The sequence below is a fragment of the Typha latifolia genome, chromosome 14 (assembly GCF_019914945.1).
Source record: "Typha latifolia isolate L0001 chromosome 14, TyphaL0001v2, whole genome shotgun sequence".
Classification (NCBI taxonomy): domain Eukaryota; kingdom Viridiplantae; phylum Streptophyta; class Magnoliopsida; order Poales; family Typhaceae; genus Typha; species Typha latifolia.
Genome location: NC_133099.1, coordinates 923,595 through 951,409, shown reverse-complemented (window position 1 = coordinate 951,409; position 27,815 = coordinate 923,595). Strand labels below are relative to the sequence as shown.

The 27,815-nt window shown below is 39.3% G+C and overlaps 6 protein-coding genes across 11 annotated transcripts; 2 read left to right on the top strand and 4 right to left on the bottom strand.

The window, feature by feature from the left end:
• The first annotated feature begins 1,619 nt into the window (after positions 1-1,619).
• On the top strand, positions 1,620-6,257 carry LOC140800744 (malate dehydrogenase [NADP], chloroplastic). Its single transcript, XM_073155561.1, has 14 exons — positions 1,620-1,871; positions 1,968-2,064; positions 2,863-2,949; positions 3,912-3,996; positions 4,143-4,324; positions 4,410-4,480; positions 4,571-4,661; positions 4,777-4,851; positions 4,969-5,070; positions 5,175-5,297; positions 5,418-5,486; positions 5,567-5,635; positions 5,728-5,781; positions 5,865-6,257. The coding sequence occupies exons 1-14, from the start codon at positions 1,708-1,710 to the stop codon at positions 5,916-5,918; spliced, it is 1,323 nt and encodes a 440-aa protein (XP_073011662.1). The 5' UTR covers positions 1,620-1,707; the 3' UTR covers positions 5,919-6,257.
• A 1,329-nt stretch (positions 6,258-7,586) lies between these two features.
• LOC140800743 (NAC domain-containing protein 53-like) lies at positions 7,587-10,787 on the bottom strand. 2 transcript variants are annotated; one of them, XM_073155560.1, is made up of 6 exons: positions 10,119-10,787; positions 9,821-10,012; positions 8,971-9,385; positions 8,612-8,829; positions 8,367-8,511; positions 7,587-8,178 (listed from the first exon to the last, which is right to left on the bottom strand). In XM_073155560.1, the coding sequence occupies exons 1-6, from the start codon at positions 10,584-10,586 to the stop codon at positions 7,757-7,759; spliced, it is 1,860 nt and encodes a 619-aa protein (XP_073011661.1). In that variant the 5' UTR covers positions 10,587-10,787; the 3' UTR covers positions 7,587-7,756. The 2 variants fall into 2 exon arrangements, with proteins under 2 accessions (XP_073011661.1, XP_073011660.1); XM_073155559.1 differs by having other exon boundaries at positions 8,612-9,385.
• Positions 10,788-12,671: 1,884 nt separating this feature from the next.
• LOC140800883 (ubiquitin carboxyl-terminal hydrolase 2) lies at positions 12,672-16,578 on the bottom strand. 4 transcript variants are annotated; one of them, XM_073155793.1, is made up of 7 exons: positions 16,502-16,566; positions 16,343-16,417; positions 15,878-15,927; positions 14,659-14,705; positions 13,924-13,970; positions 13,742-13,844; positions 12,672-13,662 (listed from the first exon to the last, which is right to left on the bottom strand). In XM_073155793.1, exons 3-7 carry the CDS (start codon positions 15,906-15,908, stop codon positions 12,880-12,882), a joined length of 1,011 nt encoding a protein of 336 aa, XP_073011894.1. In that variant the 5' UTR covers positions 15,909-15,927; positions 16,343-16,417; positions 16,502-16,566; the 3' UTR covers positions 12,672-12,879. The 4 variants fall into 4 exon arrangements, with proteins under 4 accessions (XP_073011894.1, XP_073011892.1, XP_073011890.1 ...); XM_073155791.1 differs by having other exon boundaries at positions 16,365-16,417; positions 16,502-16,548; XM_073155789.1 differs by lacking the exon at positions 16,343-16,417 and having other exon boundaries at positions 16,502-16,578.
• A 679-nt stretch (positions 16,579-17,257) lies between these two features.
• On the top strand, positions 17,258-19,176 carry LOC140801339 (putative pectinesterase 14). Its single transcript, XM_073156402.1, has 5 exons — positions 17,258-17,696; positions 17,780-17,951; positions 18,028-18,234; positions 18,317-18,576; positions 18,790-19,176. The coding sequence occupies exons 1-5, from the start codon at positions 17,302-17,304 to the stop codon at positions 19,049-19,051; spliced, it is 1,296 nt and encodes a 431-aa protein (XP_073012503.1). The 5' UTR covers positions 17,258-17,301; the 3' UTR covers positions 19,052-19,176.
• A 142-nt stretch (positions 19,177-19,318) lies between these two features.
• Positions 19,319-23,181, bottom strand: LOC140801338 (silicon efflux transporter LSI2). Its single transcript, XM_073156401.1, has 3 exons — positions 21,426-23,181; positions 21,019-21,208; positions 19,319-19,876 (listed from the first exon to the last, which is right to left on the bottom strand). The coding sequence occupies exons 1-3, from the start codon at positions 22,635-22,637 to the stop codon at positions 19,608-19,610; spliced, it is 1,671 nt and encodes a 556-aa protein (XP_073012502.1). The 5' UTR covers positions 22,638-23,181; the 3' UTR covers positions 19,319-19,607.
• A 306-nt stretch (positions 23,182-23,487) lies between these two features.
• LOC140801317 (uncharacterized) lies at positions 23,488-27,232 on the bottom strand. 2 transcript variants are annotated; one of them, XM_073156358.1, is made up of 2 exons: positions 26,907-27,232; positions 23,488-25,033 (listed from the first exon to the last, which is right to left on the bottom strand). In XM_073156358.1, exon 2 carries the CDS (start codon positions 25,026-25,028, stop codon positions 23,835-23,837), a length of 1,194 nt encoding a protein of 397 aa, XP_073012459.1. In that variant the 5' UTR covers positions 25,029-25,033; positions 26,907-27,232; the 3' UTR covers positions 23,488-23,834. The 2 variants fall into 2 exon arrangements, with proteins under 2 accessions (XP_073012459.1, XP_073012458.1); XM_073156357.1 differs by having other exon boundaries at positions 23,488-25,010; positions 26,907-27,221.
• Between the last annotated feature and the right edge of the window lie 583 nt (positions 27,233-27,815).

Below are 27,815 nucleotides of genomic sequence, written 5' to 3'. Positions count from 1 at the left end.
TTTTCTAAACTGGTTAAGTAATTAAATATTTTTTTTTATTTTTTTTATATTTAATTAAATTTGTTTTTAAAAAATTAGACTAACTAACCAATGGAGCTTAATCTCAAACCAAACGAACCCCATTAGCCACAGCTCCCCTGGACCCATTCCGTTTCCTTAAGATCCTGCCTTGACCACTTTACCCTCGCGCCGTGGCCAACGAGATGTCGAACCGCTGCATCACCACCGTGGTCGCCCCGGCCGCCGGTAAACCCAGCGCGAAGAAAGCCAGGCCGTACACATGGAGCATCGGGAGAAACCTAGGTAGACATCAATATCCTCGGCCCCTGGTGAGCTCACCTCCGCGGCCCATTGCAACAGTGACACCTTCGCGATCAAATTATCATGCGCGAGCATTAACCCCCTTTGCTTACCCCCGTCGTCCCAGTCGAGTAGAGCATCGCCACCACGTCGGATTGGATCGCCGTCCTCCATCAGCTCCTCCGCGGAGGAACCTCCCAGGGATGTGAGGAGGACGGGGATCCCCGCAGGGGCAACCTTGTGGGACTCCTCTGGCGACGCGATTGCCATGACGGCACCGGAGTCAAGCGCCTGTCGAGTGATCTCCGCGGCGATGCAGAGGGGGTTGGCGGTGGTGATGACAGCGCCTGGTGCGAGGACGCCGAGGAGGATGGCAGGGCAAAGGACGGAGATGGGGCAGAGGAGGAGGACGACGTAGCGGCGCCGAACGCCGAGGGCGAGACGGAGGGAGGCCAAGGAGAGAGTAGAGCGGCAGAGTCCGGAGAAGCTGAGGCAGCGGCCGGTGGCGTAGTCGACGAGAGCGACTTTTACGTCGGCGATCTTGTGGGGAGGGAAGTGGGAGAAGACGAAGGTCGCTCCGTCGAGATGGGGGTCGGTTGGGACTCGGTGTCCCCGGCCGAGGCGGTGCAGAGACCTGTAGACGCTGGCCCGGTGGCAGTAGACGCTTCGGGGGTCGAAACCAGAGACGGAGATTGGGTTGGGGTCTTCTTCTTCGAATTAAGGATTCGAAATCCGCCATCCTTAGGGGTTGTAGGAGGAGGATGAAATTGGCACGAAGTTTTCGAGTGGGAATTGATGGGTTTAAAAGAAGATGGCGGCGTTGTAGAATCCGTTGGGGCAAATTGTCGAATAGGTAGAGAGCATCGAAAGCCGGAACGACGGTGGACGCCACGAATTGAATCTACATTGTATCCTTCGCATACAACAAATGGCCTCCAATCGAAAAGAATAACTTAGCTTCTTCTTCTTTTGTTTTTTTAATCAAAAAAGAATAACTTAGCATTTCTCCTATAGTATATAGTTAAATGGGAAAGGTTAATGCTCGATCCTATGCAAGTGAAAAATTTAGCATGGATGGTACTAGAAATTTAGCCTTAGGAGTTAGGAGACTACCAAATAGTTGGATAGCAATCGTCAAACACGTGTCCTTAATTTGTGAAGCCCGCTGGAGTTGAAGCCCAAAACCACCTGTAGGAAGACAAGCAATTGGGCCCTTACGAGATCTTCTCCAAATCCAATGGATCAGTACACGGAACTTGGATCGTGCTGTCTGCCACGTGTCGCTTGTGTGGCCTTATATCTACTATATATTTCAAACCAGTTACTAAAATCCAATCCCCCTCCCTATCCACCTCCTTTCCCACTCTTCTCCACACTTCACTTCTCCATCTCCTCCAACTATTATCCATGGCTTTGTCGGAGATCTCCTCTTCCTATTCCATGACCCAAACCCTCAACACCAATCTGTCCCCCAAACACACGACCTCTCTGAACTCTTACGGCTCTCGGCGGCGCTCCGCGCTGCTCTACCCTCGTTGCGCGCCGAGAATTCGCTGCTCTGTGGCGCCAAAGTGAGATCTTTCTCGTTTTGTCTTGTCTAGTTATTGTTCATTTTACTTTTGCATTCTTGGAATAAAAGTTTGTGAATGATTTCGTTTTTATCACAGCCAAGTCCAGACCCCAGTTACGACCGCCGTTCCGAGCGATGTCGTGAGCAAAAGGGAGTGTTATGGGGTTTTTTGTACCACCTACGATCTCAAAGCGGTAAATACTTGGTTACCTATGTTTTAAGCCTGAGAAATTGGTTAGTTATAATTGCTTGGTTTTGGGTTTTAGAAGGGTTAGTGTCTTTGTGAACCAACTATAGAGGATTTTCTAGAAATGTTTTGGCTTTGACAGCACGATGTTAATTGGTACATCAAAATTGAGTCTTCTTGATTCAAGTTCGTTTAGGAAAGATGAAGTTTGGAGGGTTGCAACTGATATTTAGGGCATCTAAGGAGGAGAAAGAAGGTTCTGAAATATCTTGGGATTTAATTTTAGTGGTAAATAGGATCTTACAAGATCTGAAACCATCATAGTGTGTCTTCTTGCTTCCTTGACAGTATCCTGACATATGTATTGGCCACAAATATCTGATAAAGGAAGAAAAAGAAACAGCTGAAAATGCCATTAATACTTGTATAGTTTAATCGACCAAGCATTACATGCAATTACAGCTCTGTCCGTCTTTATGATAGATCATTCCTGCATTTCTGGGAAGTTATGATCCCTTGCACGAGGAATGAAAATTTTGTTCTCGACAGACGTGTACTTCATGAGGCTTAATAATCATTTTACTCATATAATTGCTGTTAGTGTTGTTGAGAAAATCGAAGGAATACTATTTATCTTTCCATTATTTTGTGTGTTTTGAATATCTTTACTGTGTTTCCTGACTTTGGAAGAAAGCATATGTGAAGCGGAAATCATTTGAGAATTTTTTAATTATCCATTTAAGTAAGCCTCATAACTCTTTTGCTGCTTATCTTAATAATAATGTTTATTCCGAACAATTTATAGGATGAGAAGTCAAAGTCGTGGAAGAGTTTAATTAATATTGCAGTGTCTGGTGCAGCTGGAATGATATCTAATCATCTCCTTTTCAAAGTAAGGGGTCATTACTAAAGCTCTATTTATTGTTTGGCACTTTCATATTTAAGTAGGAAACCTGAGCATATACCTATTGCTGTTATCCACTATATATAATAGCAAGGCCTTTTCATTGTGAGATTATCTACTTGTAATTTTTCTTACTAAAACGCCGAACCTACTAAATCAAGGTATATTACTAATCATTGTTACTTAAAATGAAGTGCCTAAGAAGAACAGGATTTGCCTATTCACTGACAGTTCTCAGGCCAAAGTTTGAACTGAACTTTTAGGCTAAATTTACTAATCTATCAAATCCCTTACAAATAGAACGCATTCTTATACATGTGTTCTACATTCATGACACTACCTTTCGCCAATTCTGGTTATCCAAACTTCTCCGTATAATTGTTGGCTCTTCCGAGCTCATAATGTTTTCTTTTCACTGTGTCTTTCTCCTTTTTTGTTTTTTTTTAAAATTTAACTCAGTGACTTACCAGTAAACTGATGCAAAAGGTCTGTATGATCATTAGGTGCTAGTCACAAGTATGGTCACTGTGACTGACAATGTTAGTTCCAACTATTTGTGATCATAAGGTGCATCTTAGACTTTTATAAGTCACTTTCTAATTTTTGGCCTTTCATTTAAGTGGTGCCACATTTAGGAGTCCAAAGTCTACTTCAATTTATTTTTTCACAAAGATAAGGTATTGGTTACATTGTTGGGAGATGTAGTTATTCAATTATGTTCAATCAATGAACTAAAGAACATTTAATACTACATCACTTTTGCTATCATATAGCATTCTAATTCTTTATCTTCGGCTTCTACACATTTTTTCTGAAAAAATAAAATATATTTACTAGCTTGCTCCTGATGAAGGTTTTCTGCCAGATTTTAATTGATGCTCTCTCTTCATGTATGAACATGTAAACTGAACCAAATAACACATTATTGACCTTTTCACATGATATTACAGCTTGCATCTGGTGAAGTTTTTGGGCCAGATCAACCAATTGCTCTGAAGTTATTGGGTTCTGAAAAATCATTTCAGGCTCTTGAAGGTAGAGTTAGTTATCCTTGTTTGTATTGAATTCGTAATTCAAGCTACTATTGAATTTAGTAGGAGTTTAGTGGATAAAGAAGATCTGCTAATTTAATAAGAATTTCTCTCCATATTTTTATAATGGTTATTAATTTACAATTGTAGGAGTGGCTATGGAATTGGAAGACTCTTTGTACCCTCTGTTGAGGGAGGTAAGCATAGGAATAGATCCTTACGAGGTGTTCCAGGATGCAGAATGGGCACTTCTGATAGGAGCAAAGCCAAGAGGTCCTGGGATGGAGCGAGCTGACTTATTAGATATCAATGGGCAAATTTTTGCTGAACAGGTGTATTTTCTAAATAACATGTCTGCTTCTCACAAGTCTCTTTCAGGCTTTCTCATACTAAGCTTCTGAGTTAAATCCTATTCAGGGAAAAGCACTGAATGCTGTGGCATCCCGCAATGTCAAAGTCATAGTTGTCGGGAATCCATGCAACACTAAGTACGAACTGACATGTTTACATTTTATAGCATATTATTACTTATTAAATTGTATTGGTTATACATATTGATCTTGCCAATTTCATGTCAGTGCTTTAATTTGTCTGAAGAATGCGCCAAATATACCTGCGAAAAATTTCCATGCCTTAACCAGGTTGGATGAAAACAGAGCCAAATGCCAGGTAATTGATATGCAATTTTTCACTACATTATTATTGTTATGACAGCAATTGTTTCCATCCTTCTGAACATATCAATAGAGATGTAGCATACTTATATTAAGTACGATTTCTGCAGCTGGCCCTGAAAGCAGGTGTTTTTTATGACAAAGTATCAAACATGACCATCTGGGGAAACCACTCAACTACTCAGGTCAAAATTTAACTTTGAAGTACTTATCTGGATTCTATCATAGTCTTTATTAAATCTTAATTTGACAATTAAATGATGGACATCTACATGTTGATGGTTCTATTTCACATTCAACAGGTTCCTGATTTCTTAAATGCCAAAATCAATGGTATTCCTGTAAAAGAAGTTATCACCGATACGAAATGGTTAGAAAAAGAATTCACTGAAAGAGTTCAAAAGGTATATGCACGACGCATATCCGTTGATCGTTTGTCATGTGTTTATAAAACAAACACATGCAAATATTTGTTTTTCCCCTTTCACATCACATGATTTATATACAGCGAGGAGGTGTGCTTATCCAAAAATGGGGTAGATCTTCAGCTGCATCTACTGCTGTTTCAATTGTTGATGGCATTAGATCCCTTGTAACTCCCACTCCGGAAGGCGATTGGTTCTCCTCAGGGGTAAAATTTTGTAAAAGTGATTTCTATTCTTCTTTTTGTAATCAGAATTTTTAGCTTAGTGCTTCTTCAAAATGGGCACTATATACTTCAAAAAGGCTCACTTTTACTACACAATGGCAGGTCTACACCAATGGAAATCCCTATGGCATAGCAGAGGATATAGTTTTCAGCATGCCATGTAGATCAACGGTATGTGTTCTTCAAAGTTTTACCTTCGTTTTTGCAGTTTGCACGAAGAAATGTCTTACAAGTAACAATATTTCTTTCAGGGAGATGGTGATTATGAGCTAGTTAAGGATGTAATCATAGATGATTTCCTCAGAGAACGCATAAAAAAGGTAGGATTCATATTGGTTACTTCACAAATTTCCCGGCAGTTTTGCCTACCAAATACATTTAACATCTCTCTCTTTTTCTTTTTTTTAAATAGACTGAAGCTGAGTTGCTTGCTGAGAAACGATGTGTTGCCCATCTCACAGGAGAGGTAAATAGTGTCATTTTAAAACTCCTTATAACAGTATCTTCTATAGTTAATAACAAGAGCTTATTTTATGTCCATTTTTGCAGGGTAATGCATATTGTGATCTTCCTGAGGACACCATGCTTCCTGGAGAACAGTAAAGCATTGATAAGATATCTCATATTGTGTAAGAATCTGGCAAATAGAGCTACTGGGAGGAGCACAAGAGGCAACAGAAGAAGAAATGTTTCCTCATAAAAAGCTTCTTGATTTGTATATGCAATAAAATGGCACGGCTGTTTCTATTTGCACTGCAGATTTTGTGCCGTAACATGTAGTAACATATGCACCCACTTTGTTGTTTTAAGTGGATAGATTAAGGATTTCAACTTTGTATTCTTCAGGTTAAATCTTGGCCGAGATTTCAGATTGTATTGGTATCAAACAGAGCACAATCTTGGTGGTAATAGGCAAAAAGAACTTTAGTTTTGCAGAGTATATATTAACTACTTGAATGTAAAATATATCACCATAGAGTACATAATAGATCACAACACATACGGTCATAAGATCACCAGCTAAGAATTACTTCATTCCTATTTGCCTTTTCTTCTTCTCAGCTGCATCGGTTGCTTCGACCTGCATCTTTGCAGCCTGCAGGTCAGCTTCACTCGCTTCCTTCTCGTTTCTGGCTTTCGCCTTCTTCACCTAATAATTAGAAGTTTAGAAGTAATACTCTTACTAGTACTTAAAAAATTATTTACAATTATCGTAGAAGGGACATCTTTATTATTGTATAAAGTACCTGGCCTAAGACGATAGCTTTCAAATACTGCCAACTTTCCTGAAGAGAAATCCCAAAAGCGATCCCTTCCTTCTTCACCTTAGACGTGAACGAATCTCCTCTCTTTTCTTCTTCCATCGTTCTAGATGCCCAAAACTTTCAACGGCGAGTTGGAAGTATATGTAGAACAGAGGAGTGTGCCACGTATCTGGTCGGATGACGCGTGGGTTCTTGAGAGTTGCACACAAGGACTCAAGCTGATCCGTAGGTAAGAAAAGCATGATTTGATGCGATTTTGTCGATGAATTTGTTCGTAGATTTCTTTGCAAAACCAATCACTTTTATTAGTATTGTTGTTTGGGCTTTATTCAGATTGAGTTTACAAGGCAGAGAGGCATCATTTAACACAGCGCAGAGATCACGAAAATAAAGTTTCTATGATTTTTGGAACATTATATATTAGTTCAGCATTATGACTAATTGTCAGCAATAGAAATATGTGTTCAAAATAAAAATAAATAAATAAAAACCAATGAAATAATGAGCTCTCACTTCTCTCAAAATAAAATAAATAAACAAAAAAAATTGGAGGTTCTTGCAATAAAAGATGGTGGGAATTTCGATGTCGAATCACCACATCAATAGTTTCTGATAAAAATATAATCGCAGGAATATGAGACGCATTTTTTATAGCAAAAGATTTGTGAAATATAAGCACACAAAAAGATCTACACTTCCTTTATGACGAGTTTAGATAGAGTGGATATATGGGTTCCAGTGAAGCTGAGAAAGAAAACACAAGAAATTATAACAGCATCAAATGTATGTAATTCGCCAAAATAAATTTTCTTGTTGCAAGGAAAGTTTGCATTAGGTAGCTTGACAGCAGACGTAGCATATACGTCAATAAAACAAAACAAAACAAAAAATTCATTCAAGCAAACTGTTCTTGCTACTCCGACTAAGCAGACAATTGTTATCAAGTAGTAAATTAAAATAGTCAAAATCTCGAATTGCATATGAACAGGAGCTGACAGGTGGTGAGTTAAGTTTAACGGCAAAAACATGCCATAAGTATAATAGCATAGGTTATTTTAGAGGTTATATGATGCCATACATACAGTCCAAAACTTACAGGTCCATTTTACTCAAAACAGCTTAAATAGCTTAGACTACCAAGTCAAATGGTGTGCACTTGAGAGATGTAACCCCTGATTACCTATTACAGATACAAATACCCACTTTAAAGCTTACTGAGAGTAAAATTGCTGAGAGGAAGAAAAGATAGAAGCCACCTCGCAGCACCATCGCCATTGCACAACCATGCATCTTTGTAATTGGCTCAGAACAAACAGATGTTCTAGCAACATCACCAGCCATGCTGTAAGAGAGTAGGAGGTTGAAATCCTCATTCTTCTGCAATGGCCAGTTTTCTGTGCTGCCCGTCAATGTCACACCGCTTATCTGGACCATACCGGCAGTAACATGGATGGAGCTAGCTGGATGGGTTGCAGAGGTAGACTTCCCTGATGCAGCAGGAAATTCCGCAGCAAAAGCAGGTGGTGCAGAAATTGAACCCAACAAGTTTGCAAGACGTTTCCCAATAGAATTATCACTAATTTCATTCCTTTCAACATCTGGAGCAAAAGAAATTAGAAACCCTTAGGTTTAAAGCATCATCATGTTAACATGTGAATGGGCACTACCCTTCTCCCAGGAGAAGCTTAAGAATAGAATTTTTCTTAAGCACAGAGAACTTATTAACATAACACGAAAAGATAGAGTTGATTCACTGAATAATTATTTAACTACCACAGAATGATACCTGGCATAAAAGTGAGGTCCTTAGATTTGACAGTAAAGTGATCATTAACCTCAGATAGATTAACAGATGAAGATGCATCACACACAACGTTAGGTTCTATAGCCGTTGGAGTGGAATCACATGTAGTAACATTCACACCATCGACCTGCAACAAATTTGGCATATCCTAGGTAATGTCCAGTTAAGACAAAAGCTCAAGGCACAATTTACATATCCATAATATGCAGTAATAGATGAAACCGTACCCCATGCATGGAGTTGGACATGTCTGAAGCAGAAGGATTAACAGTCTCCAATGTCTGTGCAGAATCCATAATATCATAATGTAAATTATCATCTGTGGCATCAAAGTATGCCATCAACTCATCTACCTCATCAGTCCCAGATGCACCAACAGGAAGTGAGTAGACAAGTTCATTCGCTTGGACAATATCGTCCTTTGCAGTTGTTAGATCATCAGAAGCTGCATCATAAAACACCATGTTGCCATCAGCACGCTCACCAGGATTATTATCACCAACCAATAGATAATTCAGCATGTCATTAGCCTGAAGATAAGAGTTATCTTTAATTAATGGGCATGATTGCAATTGTTCTGGCTGACCAGTATTTTCATCCATAATGTCAAAGAACTCCTCAATATCAAGTAGCTCAAGGAAGTTGCTTTTCTCATCAATTCCATTCACAGAATTCTGATTATTGCATGGTCTTTCAACTGAAGGATAGTGCAAATTATCAATATCTGCAAAATCATTCAGCTCAACATATCCATCACTTTGGCTAGAAAGACTACGAGAACAATTCAATACACCAGCATTCTCTCCCATATTATCATGGAGTGTCAGGGTGTTCTGCTGCCCAGGTTCATCAATATGCTTGACCATGTCATCGATCAAACTTGGATTGTTCAGAACCTCCTCTAATGAAATATCAGGAACTTCTAGACAGTTGGTATTGTTGGGCCCATTATCAAAACCTGGTGCCAAAGGAGGGGCAGTCTCAGGTAGATTCCCCAGCTCCTGGTTAGAAATAGTCAATGTTATTAGTAAAGATAAACTCAGATGCATCAGTCAAAAAAAAAAAAAAAATACTGCACTAACTAATCAATTAGTTAAAAAGGAATAAAATAAATAGATGCAAAATACCTACGGTAATTGCAACATAGAAAAAAGCCATGCAGCAGTGTCGAGAATGTGAATGCAATGATAGCATAGTCCTTATCTCTGACCAAAATAGCTAACCTCCCTTAACGTAGACGATGGGGAAAATTTCTTATTTGTTGGATGTCCTCTGCAGGCTACTTAAATTAGACCTACTAACCTCATGTCTATTTGAATCTAATCAGCACACCCAAAACAGTAATAATAGACCAGCCTATACCAGACTACTACAACTATACAATAGTAAAATAGAAGAAACTGAAACCAGGGAATAACAAACACCATCGACCTTACCTGCAAAAAGTCATTCATCTGAAGGTATTCTTGTTCTCCTACATTGAGCTCATCATTGCCACCATCTCCGGTCATAGGGAAACAATCAACCTCTTCTTCCCACTCCTCCTCAACAAAAGGTGCCCCATATTGTGCACCATTCTGCGGGCCAGAACCATTCTTCTGAAAGATCCTGCAAACCACATAAGAATCCTGCGCGCCAACAAGCCCATATGATTAGCATAATCATCATCATCAACAACAACAAAAATTAATACAAACTCCAAAATAGCATCTTTAACAAAAATCACTCATTTACCTGAGCAATCCCAGCTTGGGCTAGCTCCTCTCCTTCGAGGCGGTATTCGTGCATGACCCAATTAGTCCTCTCACCTTTTGGGGCCCGACCTGCATGGAAGACCAGGGTCTTCTTCATACCCACAATTCGCGAACCACGGCGGACCTCGCGATCCTTTCCGGTCGTCTTCCAATACCCCTGCTCCGTTGCTCGGTTGGTCCGCGATCTGTTCGAGTACTTACGATCGAGTGGGCTAAAGAAATACCATTCCATGTCCCTGCTCCGAATCCGAGACCTCGATGGGAGGTCCCATGGCTCGCACTTGTAGAGATCGACCTCAGCGATGGCATCGACGCGAAGGAATCGACCCAAGACCTTTCTTTTGAGGTAGTAGCTCACGAGCTCTTCGTCAGTGGGATGGAATCGGAATCCCGGCGCAAGAAGCGCCGAAGGATTAGAAGGATTAGTCGATGAGGAGATGTCGTTCATCTGGGGTTTCGTGAGACGAAGGCGCAATCGAGAAGGAGGAGGAGACCAGATGGAGTAATCGAACGAGAGGAGAAATAATCTGAATATTTTTTTTCTCACATATTTGTTGGATTTGGGGTTGGATTTGGAGGCGAAGGAGACGAGGGTTTCAATCGCGAACGCGAAAGAGGGGAAGGAGTTTATGCGAACAAGAGAGCGAGTCCAGTCGTCATCGTATTATTATCATTACTCGTCTCGCGTCTGACGAGAAATATTTTTTCTCCGAGCTGTTCGAATATGCGGGAGTACGTGTAAAAACTTTATGGGAACAAAAAGATCCCGACCGTACATTCCTAATTTGCTGGGGTTGATGATTTCGAGCTGTATACTTGGAAGGGGGAATGTTTCATTTTGGCACGCCAATTTATGTGTTTATTTCATTTTACACCCAATATTTTAGAGGGAGATAACCTTTATTTTCAAATTACCCCTAAGTTATACTTAAAATTAAACTGTACCTTAAACTTTCGTTTATATCATTCTATCTAAAATTAAGCTATTAAATTTTTCTATCCAAATTTAACTGAAGAATTGTTTTAATTAATGTAATACCCTTATGATATATTAATAATTATATTAGATAAATAAATATAAAATTTCTATGCACATTATGTGATCAATGGTTAGGAAAGTTTGAAAATGTATTTTATTTTAAATTTAAAGATTAGAATACGGTAAGTAAATTTAATGAAAAGAAGAGAACAATTTTAATATTTTTATATTTATTATGGTGGAAAAACTTTCTCTCATAGTTTTTAATTAGGCAAAACTGGGCATTTTATAGTTTACCTCTTTTTGCATTTCATACCCCAGTTTATGTGTTTATTTTATTTGACATTTTGTCCATTTATTATTTTCAATTTGATCCTTACTTATTTTTCCATTACATCATATAACACGAACTTATCTTTTTTTCTTTTATAGACCAGGAAGATTCAATGGGATGTCGACATGGATTAGTTTGACTGTGATTATTTGATATATAAACCAATCGTATTAGAGGCATAAAAGAGACGGAGACCAAATCAACGCGGGATTTGTCCCACAATTGCGTCTACGCGGAAGGGGGTGTAACCGAACCGAGCTTGGCGCAGCTCTGATCTAAGTTTGAATTAAAATTATTTTAATTCAAGTTAATTTTGAGCTCTACCTTAAACAAGCCAATTAATAAATAATTTCATACTTTAATTAATTCAAGCTAAATTTTATGCACGATCAAACTTAAATTAAATTAAGCTTAATTTATACTTAAATTAAAATTAAAATAAAGCCTAATTGAAAAATATAAACTAATAAAATTAAAATTTAGAACTAAACTATATGAGGCCAAAGTATATAACAATCCTCTTATATAATTTTTAAAATATAATAAAACTAGTATAGTATAAAAAAATATTTACTTATATATATATATATATAATAATTATGTTGAGTCTTATCAAGCTTATTTGATTAAAGTGGTTCATAATGCTTAAAATTATTTTTAAGCCTATTTTAAAAATTAAAATTAGTTCAATTTATTTTCAAGCTGAGCTTAATTGCGTCCTTATCAAGCCGAGCTTGAGCGGGCTTGATTATTTTGACAGCCCTACTATTTTGATTATTTTGACAGCCCTACTATGCGGGCAGTTTCATATAGGTTATTATGGTTAGGTAGACATTGCAAGTTGGTTGCTGAGGACCAATTGCATAATATGGGATTTGATTTGGAGTTAATTTAAGACATTAAAACATAAAAAAAATTAGACACTAGAACATGCGTATGGAAGATTATCACGTTGCAATTTACACAAATAAAAGTAATGGCTCTAATTATTGAGAGTTGTGTGCTATCCAAGTTCACATCAAATAACAACCCAAGAAAATCTTTACATTGAATTGGATTGATATATCTATATCTAATCTAGAGGTTTACGAGTGATCAGTGCTGTGTTACAAAGAAGATAACAGAATAGTTTAGGTTACAGCAGCAAGCAATTAATGTATGGCAATCAATCTCCGCGAATCTGGTAGCCATTCAACTATAACTACAAGCAATCTAGTTCAGAAAGTTAAGACAGCATGAATGAAATTTGCTGTCACTTAATGGATATACCAGTACACCATCACATAGTTAATAAGAACAACATGGCTTAATAGTTTATACTGGGCATGCCCTCTAATTAGCAGTAAATAAGGAAGATCTTTCAAAAGGAAAACGGAAACCAACTCTGAGCCTTCTCTGCAAGATTAGAAACAGTAGGCTAAGCCAACTTCATCTTGGACTGGGGCTACATGTCTTCTGCTTAGCCTTCTCAATCAAAGGCTTTAGTTGCTTCTTTTCTGCGAGAATCTTGAGGAAGTTGAACAGGAAGGGTATGTAATTGTGCTTTCTCCTGATGTTTTCTGTCTTCCACTTCTTGAACTTTTCTTCCTCCATTATTATCTTCTCAGTCACACTCTCAATCCCAGACGCCACCTCTGCAAGTGATTTATTTATAGCTTCCACAGCAGGATTATGTTTACTAGCTGCACCCACATATTCATTCAGCTGCTGCAATAGATGTTCCCTCTTCTTCTGTAGCTCCTTGAGTTCAGCTGTGTATATCTCCTTCCTGTTCTTTATGATAGCCATCAGATTGAACCTAATCTCGCTTTGTGAGTATCGCTCGATACGTTCCTGGATTACTGGCTGTACCATGCGTAGCCAATCCAAGTCACCGGGTCCACCAGGGCATTGCCCAAGGCTTATGGGTCCTTCCTTCAGTCCATCTAGCTCATACAGAACCCCATCCACAGGCAGATAGCTTATGAAGTGGTAAACGTCGTCTTCCTTACCTGCAGCTTTCTGCTCTTCAGGTACAAATGGTTCTGGTCTTGCAAAGCTGTTATGAGCTGTTCGAATGGCTTCACTGTTATTAATAGCCAAGCCTTTGAGTTCTGGTGGGAAGTTCTTCGTGAAATCCTTTAGCATCAAGAGTTCTGGACCAATATCTACATCTGAACAATTCATGAGAATTGAAAGAATAGCTTGAGTTGCACAGGCATTGTTAATAACCTGCAAATGTACAATCAGCCTCATTAGACAATTGCAGAGTACATAGACACATCTACATAAAATAGCTAGGGATACAAACCTGGCTGGCAAAGAAAAGGTTAGGATTTGGATCCTTGATTACTAGGCGATCATCCTTTTCCCCGGGACGCCATTTAAATAGGAATATTAGCCCATAAACAGGCCTGTAAAAATAGAAATATTATTAAGTACAGAAAAAAGAAATAGAATTTCATATAAATGACAGCAGGTCAGATTCTGAACCGCAAATCATTAAGGGAGTCCAGATCCAGTGAATACAGTTCCTCCACCTGTTGGCAGAAAAAGATAGTATAGATTTTCATTCTTAAAAGGAATAGGTGAAGTGCCTATCATAATTGAGACACCGACAGAAACTAGTAAACTGATCGTGATGTGCTTGAATTAGAACTTAAACATTCTACTTAAGAAACAGAAAATAAAATTTAGAAACTAAAATAACCTATTGAAAATATTGAATATTTAGGAGTAGACTGTTGTCAAATTGCAATAATATAAAGGATAATTACTTTTTTACATCCTGAGCTATCACACTTTTCTACAATGACCTTCTGAACAAACTAAAATAATCTATTGACAGTATTGACTATTTAGGAGTAGACTGTTGTCAAATTGCAATTATATAAGGGATAATTGTTTTTTTTTACCCCTTAAACTATTATATTTTTCTACAATAACCCTCTGAATTTTTGGGGGGGTACATAAATAACCCCCTGATTTTTTTTTGGGTACATGCTAATTTTCTAACTAAAAAGGTTAAGTGAGATATTTTTAATAGTTCACAGGGTCATTATATACCCAAAAAAAAAAAATTCATGGGGTCATTGTAAAAAGTGATGATAGTTCAAGAAAGTGAAAAGTGAATTTTTCCTAAGATAACTGTGATTCACATCATTAACTAAAAGTATTAAGAGCTAAGGAAAGTGAAAAGAAGAATAATTTAAAACAGAATGAGCTTACTTGAACACCTTTTACTTGCATCTGTTGAATAAGTTCAGTAAAAACCCCTGGAAGACAATCCACAATCAGTTGCAAGGATAAAGAAGATTTTTTTGGAAGTCATAATCTTATAATTAGAATGAACGGATGAAACTGACGCCTGATAGTGAAACATGCAAGCATTTTCAACAACTGACTTGAACTAAAGCCATCAATATGATTCTCAATTTCTACTCAAGTCTTTTTCAACAACTAACTTGAACTAAAGCCATCAATATGCAGTTCAAGATAACTCATCCAGCTTTAATATATTTTTAACATGCAAGCATTTGCAATAGCACATTCTACACCCTGGCAAGTCTATGATGCCAAAAGCCCGACATGCAATGACGGACAGTTTTTCACAGAATGTTTTCTTGCCACTGTAAAAGCTGCAGAAACCAAGTATATATCTGGCTAGAAAAAAAAGGGATACCAAAGCATGATGCATGAAGCATGAATTCAGAACAAGGAATAGCACCTTGTCCGATTATTTAACATTTCAATTACTATATAATCAGATTCAATTATGGACTGTATGCTAAGTCTTCTTAATTCCCAGGTGAATCAGCCTATACTAAATTATCTGGCTCATTATCCCTGAGCATTACTGCTTGAATGAAGATATGGAATAGAGCATTATGTTTATTATCTAACACAGTTGCATTGTGAAGCTTGACGAGGTTTTTTCTTGGTAAATGCAGTTGTTCTGGGAGCATTATATAGAACTCATCACCTTATATAGGAAAAGAAAAGCACGAGTACATTACTACTCAAGTTCTAGATGGTTGATTGTATTATGAACCTTGTACGTGGAACTGAATCTTGTTATAGCAGAAGTCAGAAAGAAAATTAGTGAATATACCTGTACATAGATAAATGTTCGAAAAAGTACCTTGATATTACTTACTATTGAAGGCAAATACATGCACAAGATAACAAACAAACTCAGAACACTAATTAAATTGATTATGCTATGAAAGCAACGAAGAAACAGAAAACAAGAAATTTCTGGTAAATTATACTTCTAGATGATGCATGTAATAGCAGGCGTTGATCTTCAAAAATTAAATCCTGAGTGAATTCTATAAAGGAGCAAGGACAAGATGAAAATAGAGAAGAAAATTTCCCGACTTACTCAGATACATTCCAAATAAAACATTGAGTGAAGATAAAAGATAGATTTGCATAGATAACTTACCAGGATCGGACTCAATAGTGCACCAAGACATGATGAGAAATCCTTAACAGCTGCACAATGTAAGAGACGAATACCAAAATTTAGCACAATAATAAAATCTGCATCTTTTAATTACTCGGATGTGTATCTTACTACAATTGTGAGAATACAGCGTTTAAATCGACACGAAAAATAAAGGGCATGCAGTGATACACCAGCATATCCAACCGACTCTAATATTCGACTCTTTTGATTCAGCCAACGAAATCTTTCGACAAGCCTAAGGTACCCTAATCTGAACAACAACTACTCAACATTGTTTAAAATCCCCAAAACATACAGCCGACTTCAAGCCAAAGGAACCAACTTTAGCCCTTTCCTTGAATTTCTACTTCACGAATAGCAACTAGAAGCAGCTACTCTACCAGAATCACGCTAAAATTTCAACAAAAAAAAAGAAGAAAAGAAACAAATAAAAGATCTCACGAGAATGATCAGCGATTGCGACCTTGCTCGGAGGGCAGACTGCGATCTCCCGCTCTCTCGGTGAACCCAAAACCCCTAACAGTAGTTATTAAAACCCTAGAATTACAAGTAACGAGATGCCCTAGAATTATTAGAATATGGAGTAGAGATCGCCGATACCTTCTCTGCTGAGGATTGGGGGTTTTCAAGGAAAGAGTTATTAAGAGAGAGCGAGAGGCGAACTCGGTGATGGAGTCGGATAATTTGTATATATCCACCGTTGTATTTGTGAACTGGAATTGGACGGCCCAGATCCACCGAGGACGACCTGGTTAGCACAGTGATAGGTTAATTTGTTTGGGTCCGAGTTCCGACTCGAACTCGAACCCGATCCCTTAGATTAGATTAATGGGTTCGCCGTCAGGTGGACCCTATGTAAATTTGTGGAGAGCTATTAGATGGTTATGAAATTATGATTTCAATTGATACCTAACTAATTTATTTCATGATCAATCTTGACCGCAGCTCAAATGGACTCAAATATATTACTAAGAGGTGTCTCAACCAACCAATATCTCCATGAGTATTACTTTTATGAGAAATGACATTCCCTTTTGTCTACCACATATGATGAAGTTAGATCCTCTAAGATCTAAACTCTTTTTAGTACTACCCATGCTTGTAAACCCCCACCCCCCCTTTTTGTCATACAGATTAGAAGAAGGTCAAATAGCATCATAACTCTTTGCCACCCTTAACATTTATAAAGCCTTAGCGTAGGCATCTTCCAACCTCCACTACTTCTGCCACCCCTTCCACTACCTCTCCAAAAGCTCAGATCACAGTCATTATCACAAACACACACACTTCCCTTCACCTTCAAGATTCCACGCTCCACCTCTCCCTCCCAAAATTTGTATAAAAACCTCCCACATCCTCATAATATACTCAAAGCAACCCAAAAAATAAAATATATCAGTATGAGGGGAGCCACTAAGCCTCTCATATGGACTACTTCAGCCATTGCCATTGCACTAGTTGCCATTGTAATTTCTTCAAACACCTTTCCTCCTATCGTTACCAACAATCGCATTGGCACTCTAAGGGGCATTGTGGATGATATGCTCGACCGCATAGTATGGTGGAGCAGCCGCCACCACCATCACCACCACCCCCACCATAAGAAACCCAAGTCGGCTTGCGACGATCAGTACAAATGGGTGTCGGCGATGGCGGCCGACCGGAATGCGAGTCTAGTCCTGTCTGTCGGTCTGAAAGGTTGCGCAAACTTCACCAGCGTGCAGAAGGCTATCGACGCAGTTCCTGATTATAGCCCGAATAGGACGCTCATCGCCATTGATTCCGGCGTGTATAGGTTCGTTATAACTTACCAATTACAACATTGCTTCTGTTGATTTGTACGTAGTTGATGCAACGATAGGTTGTGCCCAATGGCAGGGAAAAGGTGGTTGTTTGGGCTAACAAGACGAACATCACAATGCAAGGCAAGGGCTACCTCAACACATCGATTGCATGGAATTCCACTGCAAACTCCAGCGGAGGGACAGTTTACAGCGCTACAATCTCAATCCTCGCTTTCAACTTCATAGCCTACAACATCAGTTTCCAGGCAGATTTATAAATTGCACTAAACTTTTGCTTCGAGTCTTCTCCTTACTCAAATGTTGTCTAATGATCAAACGCAGAACACAGCACCTCCCGCATCCCCGGGGGACGTCGGCGGACAGGCGGTGGCGTCGAGGATAGCCGGAGATCAGGCCGCTTTCTACGGTTGCGGCTTCTACGGCGCGCAAGACACGTTGCTCGACGAGCGAGGGCGGCATTACTTTCGCGAGTGCTTCATAGAGGGGTCCATCGACTTCATCTTCGGCAATGGAAGATCTCTCTATGCGGTAAACAAAGATCAAATCTTAATCAGATTCTGCTCAAAAGAAGAAGTGGTGGTCAATGTTCACTTACTGTGTGGGTGTGCAGGAGTGCAGTATTAGTTCGATAGCAAAGCAAGTGCAGGGTGGAACTGGGGCTATAACTGGGTGCATCACAGCCCATGGAAGGCAATCTGCCGCAGAGAAGACGGGGTTCTCGTTTGTTAATTGCAGCGTTGCAGGAACTGGGAGGATCTGGCTCGGCCGAGCTTGGGGGCCTTATGCCACTGTGGTGTTTGCGAGAACGTATATACCAAGCATTGTAGCCCCTGAAGGATGGAACGATTGGAATGACCCTACTAGAGACCAGTCTGTGGTTGATCCTTGCTGCTATGCTATCTCCTTACTAATTCATTCTTCAGAAGTAGACCACCATTCTAATCATAGATTAAACAAAAATACTAAGAAACTTCAGCCGAAAAATTGACGACCCTTGACCTTATTTTTTATTTATGTGCATGGTTTTTTCTTTTTAATCTTCGTTCAGTCATCGCCTTGAGAATTTGTTATACTTTCTTGTAGGTCTGTGTTCTTTGGAGAGTTTGAGTGCATGGGACCAGGAGCTAACAGCACACAGAGAGTCTTATATGCCAAGCAGATGGATCAATGCCAAGCAGCTTCCTTCATGGATATCTCATACATAGATGGCAAAGAGTGGCTGCTCCCTCCTCTTCAAAAAGATTGGATTAATCCATGTGATCCACGTCGACATAAAGAGCTCATCAAGACATTCAAATCAATGGCTGACGGCGAGAATTCTACCTCTTTAAGCTCAGAGAAGTAGCAAAAACAATTGATACTATATATATTACATATACACTAAATTATGTGCTCGATCTCCTAATAGAGATGGCATGATATGATGCAAACGAGAAAGTGGAGGATTTAATAAATATTTATATACACTTATATGGGTGTGCTTGATTTTTTATTGTTAAGGTCCAAGAAAAGCTTCGAGAGAGCAGAGACATCACTATAATTCTCTCGTATGCCTAGTAATCCATCTGTATTAATGACAAATTCATATGATAAAGATTTCCAAAACAAAGAATTATAGTGATATCTGAGATATTGAAATACCTCAATGATTTGCCTCAAGTAAATATCTCTTAATTCATCCTGGTTCATCCCAAACCAAGATGCGTGATAGTTTCAGCATTTAAACATTACAGAATATAAGTAGAATACAAAGGCTGCAGAACGTGCCTTTAATTTGTGCCTCAACCATGCACCATGCATGAAAGAATGTTTACAAGCTTGTTTTCTAGAATTTTTACACGAAGATATTTTCATAACAGCACAAGGGATTCGAGTTCTGGACAGCTCTTCAGTGATTCACCTCAATAATTCCTAATAAGTAGCAACCCAATTGCAGTGATAACAAGAGTCGAGGGAAACCCAAATCGCAGATGGCTGAAAAATGAGAGATTGTATCCACAATGTTGAGCTCCGCGAGCCTGCTCACAAACAATCAAGTTCGCCGCTGATCCCAGCAATGAGAGATTCCCAGCCACTGTGCTTACCCATGCTAGAATGAGCCATGCCTTGGTTTCTTCAGCTGGAGAAATATTTGCTGCTGATGCTGCTACCCGAGCTCCAAGCAAGAGAACTGAGAAAGAATGCAAGTCATAGTCATATTATTACTGTCTGTGGCACAGTAAAGTAAGAAACCTCTCAACAATGCCAGTACAATCTCCATATTGTTTCTGTGAACCAACATAAACAACTCTAGATAGGTTTCAGTTCTTGCCCATTTTGAGATTATTAGATTGACCCTCTTAACATTGGAAATATTACTATGCTTTAGCAATATCACTATGAAATGTCAAAAAAGGGTTTCAGTTGGCTTGCAGTCATAACTTTATTATCTGATGTTTGAATTCTGACAACAAATCTTATTATGCCACCATATGTGTCTGAGGTTGTATCAAGTTAAACAGTATAACAATATCCATTGAAAAGCTCTCCAATAGACAACTAAGCTGTGCATCCAGCACGATGCACTGAGAGTGCCTTTTAAGATTTTCCTTCATACATGTCAGGAGAACTTATATGTAGATCTACCACATAACCTCAGGAGGAGAAAAATGAAAAGAAGCTGCCGACACGTTTCGGATTCCAAGAATCAAGACAAACAGTTCCCTTTCTGGCTACCATAGTTCATATATCATCATTTGTGTGCTCCCCACTTAATTCTGCAGTATCCTTGGGAGAGTGGTAAGTACTCATATATTATGTCATCTTTTTCTCATTTGAGAAATGGAAGCGTTAACTATGGACCTAAATGTGGCATATGGTTTCATTCTTATAAACTATCAAAGACACTAGAAATCAAGTCCCCTGACTCTGGGAAGGCATTCAATAAGAATTCATCTAGCATTTTTGCAGGCCTTGTCAAATCATTGTGTCCGCTTATTATAGTTAAGAAAGCCAATGAATTTCAAAGGTGGTGAGAAGTATGACACCAACTGCCTGTTGACACATTAGGAACCTTCAGAGAAAGTTCAGGGTATACCTTTCGTGCAAATGCTTCTGCTTTAATGGTAGAATTATAGTCAAGCTCTTTTCATTAGAGATGCATGCACATAATATACTGACAATGGAACATCAACTAAATTACCCACAAGACTAATTTGATAATTACAAACAGGAGCTGGTTGAGATTGTGCATTTGACATACAAAGCAATAAACCGGCTACTGTACAAACAAAACTAAGTTAATGGCAATTGAGGAGCCCAAAGAAGGCTTACCAGTTGGTACATTGGAGGCAACATTTGAAAGGAAAAGAATAACCAAGGCAAGCACAGCTACTCCTCCAATACTGTCAATTTGGGCATATGGTTCCATGAAATCCCATAAGGCGCTTGGTATGCCAGTTTTATTAAAGCCATCAACAGTAATGAACATCCCACAGAAGAATAGCAATAACGAATAGGATACCTGGTTCAAATTCATGTCCGCTCAGATAATATGCTTTCAGAGAACAAAAATCAGACTGTACATTCATTCTATTAAAGATATACCCAAGAAAAACTTTTTCAAAACGATTGTTGCTTGATTATCTAAACTTCAAAATAGCCGCAAAGAATGAAAATTCTTGCATTTTGACAATAAGAAGTAGCATAAGACAGCCAGATCTGCTGGTTATAGCAATTACCTTCTCTAGGCAAGGACGAGCATCTTTAAAATCAAGCACAATGAGAGCGAGAGCAGCAGTTATTGCAGTCCACGACATATTTAGTCCTAATAGCATAGAAATGAGCATTCCAAGAGTCACAAGATAGACACATGTTTTCCATAACAATCTCTTCCACCTCTCTATGGGAAATTCCTTGTCTTCAGAAGTATGAATAGAAAATCTTCCATTCATACCATTTATCTGTCTGCCACTTCTCGCAAATCTCGACATACCTTCTTCTCTCATTTCATGAACCCTAACAGTGCTTTCCACCTCTTTCAATTCATCTGCAACCTTTGCAGATTCAGCTCCCTCACTGGCAGCTGATTGTACCGTTTGTATGTCATTCTCGCTATGACTTAATCTGCTCCTTAAATTTTCTGCATGTCCATAGTCTCCCTTTATTGAAGGGCTATGAATGATAGACTGGATGACTAAATTGTCATCCTGAGAACTCCTTGAAGATAAGTGCGACATCGTCGCAGGCGAAAAGCGGTGAGAAGTGACATCCTCTTCTGCTATTACTTCTGCTGCTGCTGCTGCAGCCACCTCTACATCCTTCTCACTTGATAACATCCTCCAGAAATAGCACAAAAGAATGGCAGCATTCACGCATATTCCCACAACCATAGCAGGAAGGATACCCAACACAAATTTCCCGAAAGAAATCTTACTCTGAACAGCTATAACAAGGTTCTGTGGGTTACCAATTGGAGTGGCGGCAGAGCCAATGTTTGCACTCGAAGCAAGTGCTAGGAGGAACGGCTGCGGCGGTAGATTGTTATGTCGTGCAATTTTGAGGATGAACTCAGTAAGAACGACACAGCAGGTATCATTGGTGAACAGAGCACTCGAAACCGCAGAAACAACACAGATCCTGCAGAGCAAGTCCCTGCTACCCCTACTCTTCCATGAGAGCAATTTACCCAAATACTTGAACATGTCAGCTCTCTCAAGATAGACACTTACAACCATGGTTCCGAAGAGGAGGCCAAGGATCGGGAGGTCGATCGCTGCATAAGCATCGTCGGCGGAAATTACGCGGAAGATGACCATAAGCATGGCACCCAGAAGAGACCCGGCAGTCCTTCCAATGGGCAGGAAAGGAGCCGCGGGGAAAACAGCGACAATCCAGAAGATGCCAAAGGCCATGGAACCTAGCACTACTTTTACAGTTGGTGCCATGACCATCTCTCTCTGGCTTGGGGATGCCAAAACCTCTGCTCTCTAACTTGGCAATATTATCTACAATTTGAAGTCCCAAAGAGCATAGACAAATGGGAAAACAGATTTGCTCAAAATACTCCCAAATTCTTAAGGGGGAAAAAATTCAAACACCATCTGTGCTCACTACGAAAGAACACAAGCAACAGAACATAAAGCAAGAAATAACAAGTGTACAACGATTTAAAAGTTAAGTAAACAGATGCCATCATTCAGAGGAGTTTGATACTTATTTGACACCACTAGAAGACGTCAAATTCTGCTTCTCAGGAGAACCCAAGATACAAACATCGCGGAAAGCCTACAAAACATCGCCAAGTCCTAAGCTTTCCCAGCAATTCTTGATCCAGGTATTCAAAGCAGGCAAACTTTTAGGGGAAATCTCGGAGTTCAAACACATCTACTCCAATCAAAGCACAAGAAGGACACAAAAAAATCAATTGATTATAGAGCTCGCGATCCCACCAGGTCTTTGGGGTTAACTGGATGACATGTGTACAGCTTTGCTCTCGTTGATTAAAACTGCTTTTTTTATACATATAGACATGTGGTATTTTGGAAATCGCCTTAACTATTCGTATAAGCCATTTAGGCTTGGACTGTTTCATCCGCCCTCTCTCATCAATCACCCTTGTGGGGGCGACGACGTTCATTTGCTTGGATCGAAACAAATAGTCGAGTTATCCTCCATCTGCTTGTCAACTTCAGGTTAAATTGAGTTAGATTTAACTATTGGTTGACTTTTATGGATATTCATGTAAAATTAAGAGTTTTAAAAGGTATTCAGGCAGAGGATGTTTTTGAGGGTGGTGCAAAAGAAGAAAAAAAAGCTTATTATATATTTATATCCAAAACAACCAGCTTGAATCCGCCAAATATATTACATGATCCTTAATACTATTCGAGTAACAGCAGGAGGACTGAAAGAGTATTACAACATACTACAGATCTAGTAGCAAGAGAAAAACAAAGTCCTCCCTCATTATTATCTAGTGATAAAGATCAAGGCTGTTTCTAAATTCAGCAAATGATCAAGTTAATCTCATCTACATCAACCATCCAAGATATCTGATTCCAAGTATAATTGCTCCATGGACCAGGAACCATGAATCCAGCAGGGGCTCTGGCTCACCGTCATATATGTTACGGAAGTAGAATGACAGATTAGCTAACTCCTTGTTGCATGGTTGGGAAGAAGGTCCAGTCCTTTTGATGTTCGTCCTTTTGAGGTTCGACTTCTGTTCCAACGACCTTCTCATTAGCCCACCAGTCAGAGCCAACGTTAGGCTCTGCAGAAGCCCCGTCGGAGTTGTCAAATTTGAATTCTTTAGCTGCTGAAAAGAAAAGAGGCCTTGCTCTCTCAGGCAAGTCATGGTAGGATTCATCTACACAAACTCCACTTCCCTTGATACTGTTAGCTCTGAAACTGTCAGTACCAAAAGGAACCTGCAAAGATTCTGAAGTAGCTTCACCTGAGCTTGCTGATCTCTTCCCCAGACAGCGGGCAACGTCTTCAGCAGTCAACTCAAATGATACTCTCTGATCCACAGCATATTCACCGTTCTGTGACCTGCTGGTAGAGTCTACCATTGGTGCAGCTGCTGAGATCTGGCCATCCAAAAGTGAACCGCCGTTGCGAGCATGTCGAGGCGCCAACTTCCGCATTGCAATTCCTTCAGCACTCAAGATCTTTGGTGGTTCAGCTATGGGGAACGAATGGAAGGAGCCACAACCAGAAGATTGGAACTCAAGATCAGGGAAAGGGGATGAAGTGCCAGAACAAGCTGAGCTTGGTGATATGAGGTGACCTATTGGGCTTCCTGGGTATAACTGGTAGGACTGAAACTCATTGCCATCATTCTTGCAGTTAGTACCAAGAGAACTCAAAAGTTTTGCAAATGGCACCTCCGGAGATGAGGGGGTTGTCAGATGCACTTGTTCTGGTGGGGGAGTAAAAGGAGCAGTAGAAGGTTCAGTTGTGAAGTTAGAGAAGCCAGGGGGGGAAACTAACTGAGTCTCATGGGCATAGGGCCCAATAGCAAAGATTGAAGCCGGGCCATTGGGGGAATATGAATTAGCTGAAAGAGCAGAAAAGGATAAAGGTACTGCAGGTGACTGGGCGGAAGAGGACGTTTCTGATTGGAGAAAGGAAGCTGGAGAGGAAGGAGGTGCAACAAATGGAAGCACCAGTGCTGGTGGATGGTTGGGGTGTTCAACTGCAGAAGCATCTGATCTTGGTAATGTCTGTTCAGGAACGAGGACCGCATGGCTGATGCGCCTGCCTTGTTTGTGAGACCCAAAGCACCAGTACAAACTGAAAAAGTTTGCCCATCTTCTCCTCTGCCAGTAAGAAATCATCAAAACTGATGATAATACAAACATACACGAAAATTCATCTAGTTAAAATAACAATATATTCTTAAGGTAAGTATGAAGCAGTCTAAAAATTTCTTCCAGCATATATAATCAAACAAATTTACCCACATCTATCACTTCAAAAAAAGTTCAAGTATTTATATCAATTTATGAATTCAAGCTACATTAATTTTGAGCAAGTTCAGTTCTAAGTGGTCCTTTTCTTTCCCTAAGCATGATAATTGACAGTTCTACCCAAGACAATAGTAATGAAAGAAAGAACTGTGGAAAGGAAACCTAGATTCTTTCATATACAAACTAAAATCCAATTCAGCTGTGAAAAATCGATCTCAGAGTTGATAACATTGGTAGAAAAAGCAAATAAGATTATTCTATAGAATACAATAAACAGTATTATGTTACATAATCGATTTTTTTTAAAAAAAAGTAACATGATGGGCATAACGATAGTCAGAGATTATAATTCTAAGCTGGCAAATGCACGATGCCGAATGCTTCCTATATTAGATAGGATGTCATGATTCATGAAAACCCAATTCAAAGAAATCCAGTGAACATAATATCAATACCAAACAGCCTGTTCAATAGCCCTGCTAAGTGCAAACTTCATGCCATCGCTGAGTAATATACTGCAATCTTCAATTAAATACATACAGTTGTACATCTGAATGACATTACCATCCACAAATCAAGCTGGAGGAGCACATACAGTACATTGTGAACATTCCTGAAGAACTACATCAAAAAGACCTAATCCATTTCATAAAACTTTCCAATTATAACACTGTTTCCCACTTTGCCAAAATATTCTCGATTTGAGTTTGATATCATAAGGTATTATGGTATTACCAATCCTTTTCTTTGTTCTTTGTTTGATCTCCAGAAAAATAAACATGAATTTGGAAACTCTAGTTGATCTTATATAATCAATTAAAGCATCAGAAAGAACTGAAAGCCAAAGATTGCTTTCAATTTCTTCCGCTCCACCAAGGAAACATATTTCAGAACTGTGTTTCACTTCCCACATTTAGCAAACCAACAATCAACTTCTTTTCCCAAAACTGGCACTCTTGCTGCAAAAATTGCTCATCAGCTAGACCACTAATATTCTCATACTTGACAAATTCAGAGTTTCATAGATGTACTTCCACCAGCATCCTTTGGAGGTGATGGATGACTGATCCGTAGAGCTGCACCCTTTATTTTAGAAGAATTTCTTCTGGCAAAGGCTACCACAGCTCTTCGTAATGACCTTCCTCTTGTTTTCCTCTGTGTTCCTTCACATTACTCTCACTCTCTAACATCTCTGGATTTTCCACTAATATAATCTCTGAATTTTTGGTTCAAGCGGGCTCTCTACAATGTTGTATCTATGCTTTACACATCGACAACTTCAGATGGCATCATAATTTTGTAAGGATGGCATAAAATAAATTTCTTGGAAAGCATATATTAGCTTTTGTTTGGGATTTCTGACATCATGGATTCATGATCCAGGCCAAAACCAGATAATTCTTTAAATATAAAAAATTGAAATCTTATAAAACAACGATCCAGAACTAAGAGATTCATCTCCATTGACTATTCCAAATGGATCACATCGATTTAGACTTTGACCTGGACATTTTGGGGCCAATTGAATCCTCTTGCGATAATTACCGACCAAATTAGCAGAAATGGTTCTCTATAAACACGATCATAAGCGCGAAAACACTATACATAAGTAAATAAAAGAAGTCACTTTTTCTTATCAATCCACAAACTTTTAACCTAGTCAAGCACGACTTCACACGAAACAACATACAGAAATAACGAAAAAAAAAGTTAAAGAATTAGAGCAGGAGAGAGTTGAGTACCTACCGGAACAGTGACTTGCTGAACCCTACTCTCAGCGGAAATTATCGCCGCCGCCGCCGCATTCACCGTCTCCACGCTATTATTTACTCCCCTCATCACCTTCCCCTCCCGAATCAAAACGAATCCAAGTCGAAAACCCTAATAAATTATCTCCCGATATCCTCAACGCCCACCGCGAAAACGAGAAGCCATCGACGTAAATCTCCGAAATCGACGCAATTGTCCTCGAGAGTAGAGATAAAACCCTAGAATTATTCTAAGCATTTGAGATAGATTACTTATTTGAAGGGGAATCTTAAAATTCTCTCTCCTTCACCACGAAGGTCAAACACGCAATTAGTTAGGTCGACGGGGAAATGACTTAATTACGTCGTTTGCCACTCGCGTAACTGCTACGTTAAGCTGTGGGAATCTAAGGCGTCCAACGGGAGACTCCGCCTAATGGACGGCCGAGATGGCTCGTCAGCTCGAAGAGCCGAGGAGCACGGTTTGGTAAATAAGCAGAAAAACAGTGGCGTCTTAGTAAAGTGAGGTCGAGCGAAAGGGGGGCTGCCACTCGTGCGCCTGATGACGTAATAATCAGCCTCGGAAGTCACGCTCTCTCCACTCGATGGAAGCTTACGCCCGCCATCCCTTCGTGCGCACAAGTGGGGCCCACTTACTGCCAACCTAATAATTAGTTTCTCTTTAGTAAAAAAAAAAACTAATAATTTAAAGTGACGAGAGAAATCACAATACGATATATATATACTACATTCTCAAATGATGATAATTCTAATAATGGCACTCGTCCATTCTATCACAGGGTAGTAATTGGATGTTTTAATTCCATTCAGTCCGACGAGATCTTCTGTTGCTTGGTATAATATCGATTTGGGAATCAATAATTTCTATTAAAAAATAAATAAAAGT

Excerpts from the sequence above, each read along its gene's own strand:
- LOC140800744 (XM_073155561.1), top strand. The coding sequence starts at position 1,708 with ATGGCTTTGTCGGAGATCTCCTCTTCCTATTCCATGACCCAAACCCTC. Across the intron at positions 2,950-3,911 it reads CTAATCATCTCCTTTTCAAA|CTTGCATCTGGTGAAGTTTT; the intron begins GTAAGGGGTCAT and ends ATGATATTACAG. Across the intron at positions 4,852-4,968 it reads GAAACCACTCAACTACTCAG|GTTCCTGATTTCTTAAATGC; the intron begins GTCAAAATTTAA and ends CACATTCAACAG.
- LOC140800743 (XM_073155559.1), bottom strand. The coding sequence starts at position 10,586 with ATGAACGACATCTCCTCATCGACTAATCCTTCTAATCCTTCGGCGCTT. Across the intron at positions 10,013-10,118 it reads CCCAAGCTGGGATTGCTCAG|GATTCTTATGTGGTTTGCAG; the intron begins GTAAATGAGTGA and ends GTTGGCGCGCAG. Across the intron at positions 8,512-8,611 it reads TGTCCAACTCCATGCATGGG|GTCGATGGTGTGAATGTTAC; the intron begins GTACGGTTTCAT and ends AATTTGTTGCAG.
- LOC140800883 (XM_073155789.1), bottom strand. The coding sequence starts at position 15,908 with ATGTCTTGGTGCACTATTGAGTCCGATCCTG. Across the intron at positions 13,845-13,923 it reads GACTCCCTTAATGATTTGCG|GCCTGTTTATGGGCTAATAT; the intron begins GTTCAGAATCTG and ends CTATTTTTACAG. Across the intron at positions 13,663-13,741 it reads ACCTTTTCTTTGCCAGCCAG|GTTATTAACAATGCCTGTGC; the intron begins GTTTGTATCCCT and ends GTACATTTGCAG.
- LOC140801339 (XM_073156402.1), top strand. The coding sequence starts at position 17,302 with ATGAGGGGAGCCACTAAGCCTCTCATATGGACTACTTCAGCCATTGCC. Across the intron at positions 17,952-18,027 it reads CCTACAACATCAGTTTCCAG|AACACAGCACCTCCCGCATC; the intron begins GCAGATTTATAA and ends GATCAAACGCAG. Across the intron at positions 18,235-18,316 it reads ATGGAAGATCTCTCTATGCG|GAGTGCAGTATTAGTTCGAT; the intron begins GTAAACAAAGAT and ends GTGGGTGTGCAG.
- LOC140801338 (XM_073156401.1), bottom strand. The coding sequence starts at position 22,637 with ATGGTCATGGCACCAACTGTAAAAGTAGTGCTAGGTTCCATGGCCTTT. Across the intron at positions 21,209-21,425 it reads CTCGTCCTTGCCTAGAGAAG|GTATCCTATTCGTTATTGCT; the intron begins GTAATTGCTATA and ends AATTTGAACCAG. Across the intron at positions 19,877-21,018 it reads TGCCTCCAATGTACCAACTG|TTCTCTTGCTTGGAGCTCGG; the intron begins GTAAGCCTTCTT and ends ATTCTTTCTCAG.
- LOC140801317 (XM_073156357.1), bottom strand. The coding sequence starts at position 26,999 with ATGAGGGGAGTAAATAATAGCGTGGAGACGGTGAATGCGGCGGCGGCG. Across the intron at positions 25,011-26,906 it reads TTCAGCAAGTCACTGTTCCG|AGGAGAAGATGGGCAAACTT; the intron begins GTAGGTACTCAA and ends TCTTACTGGCAG.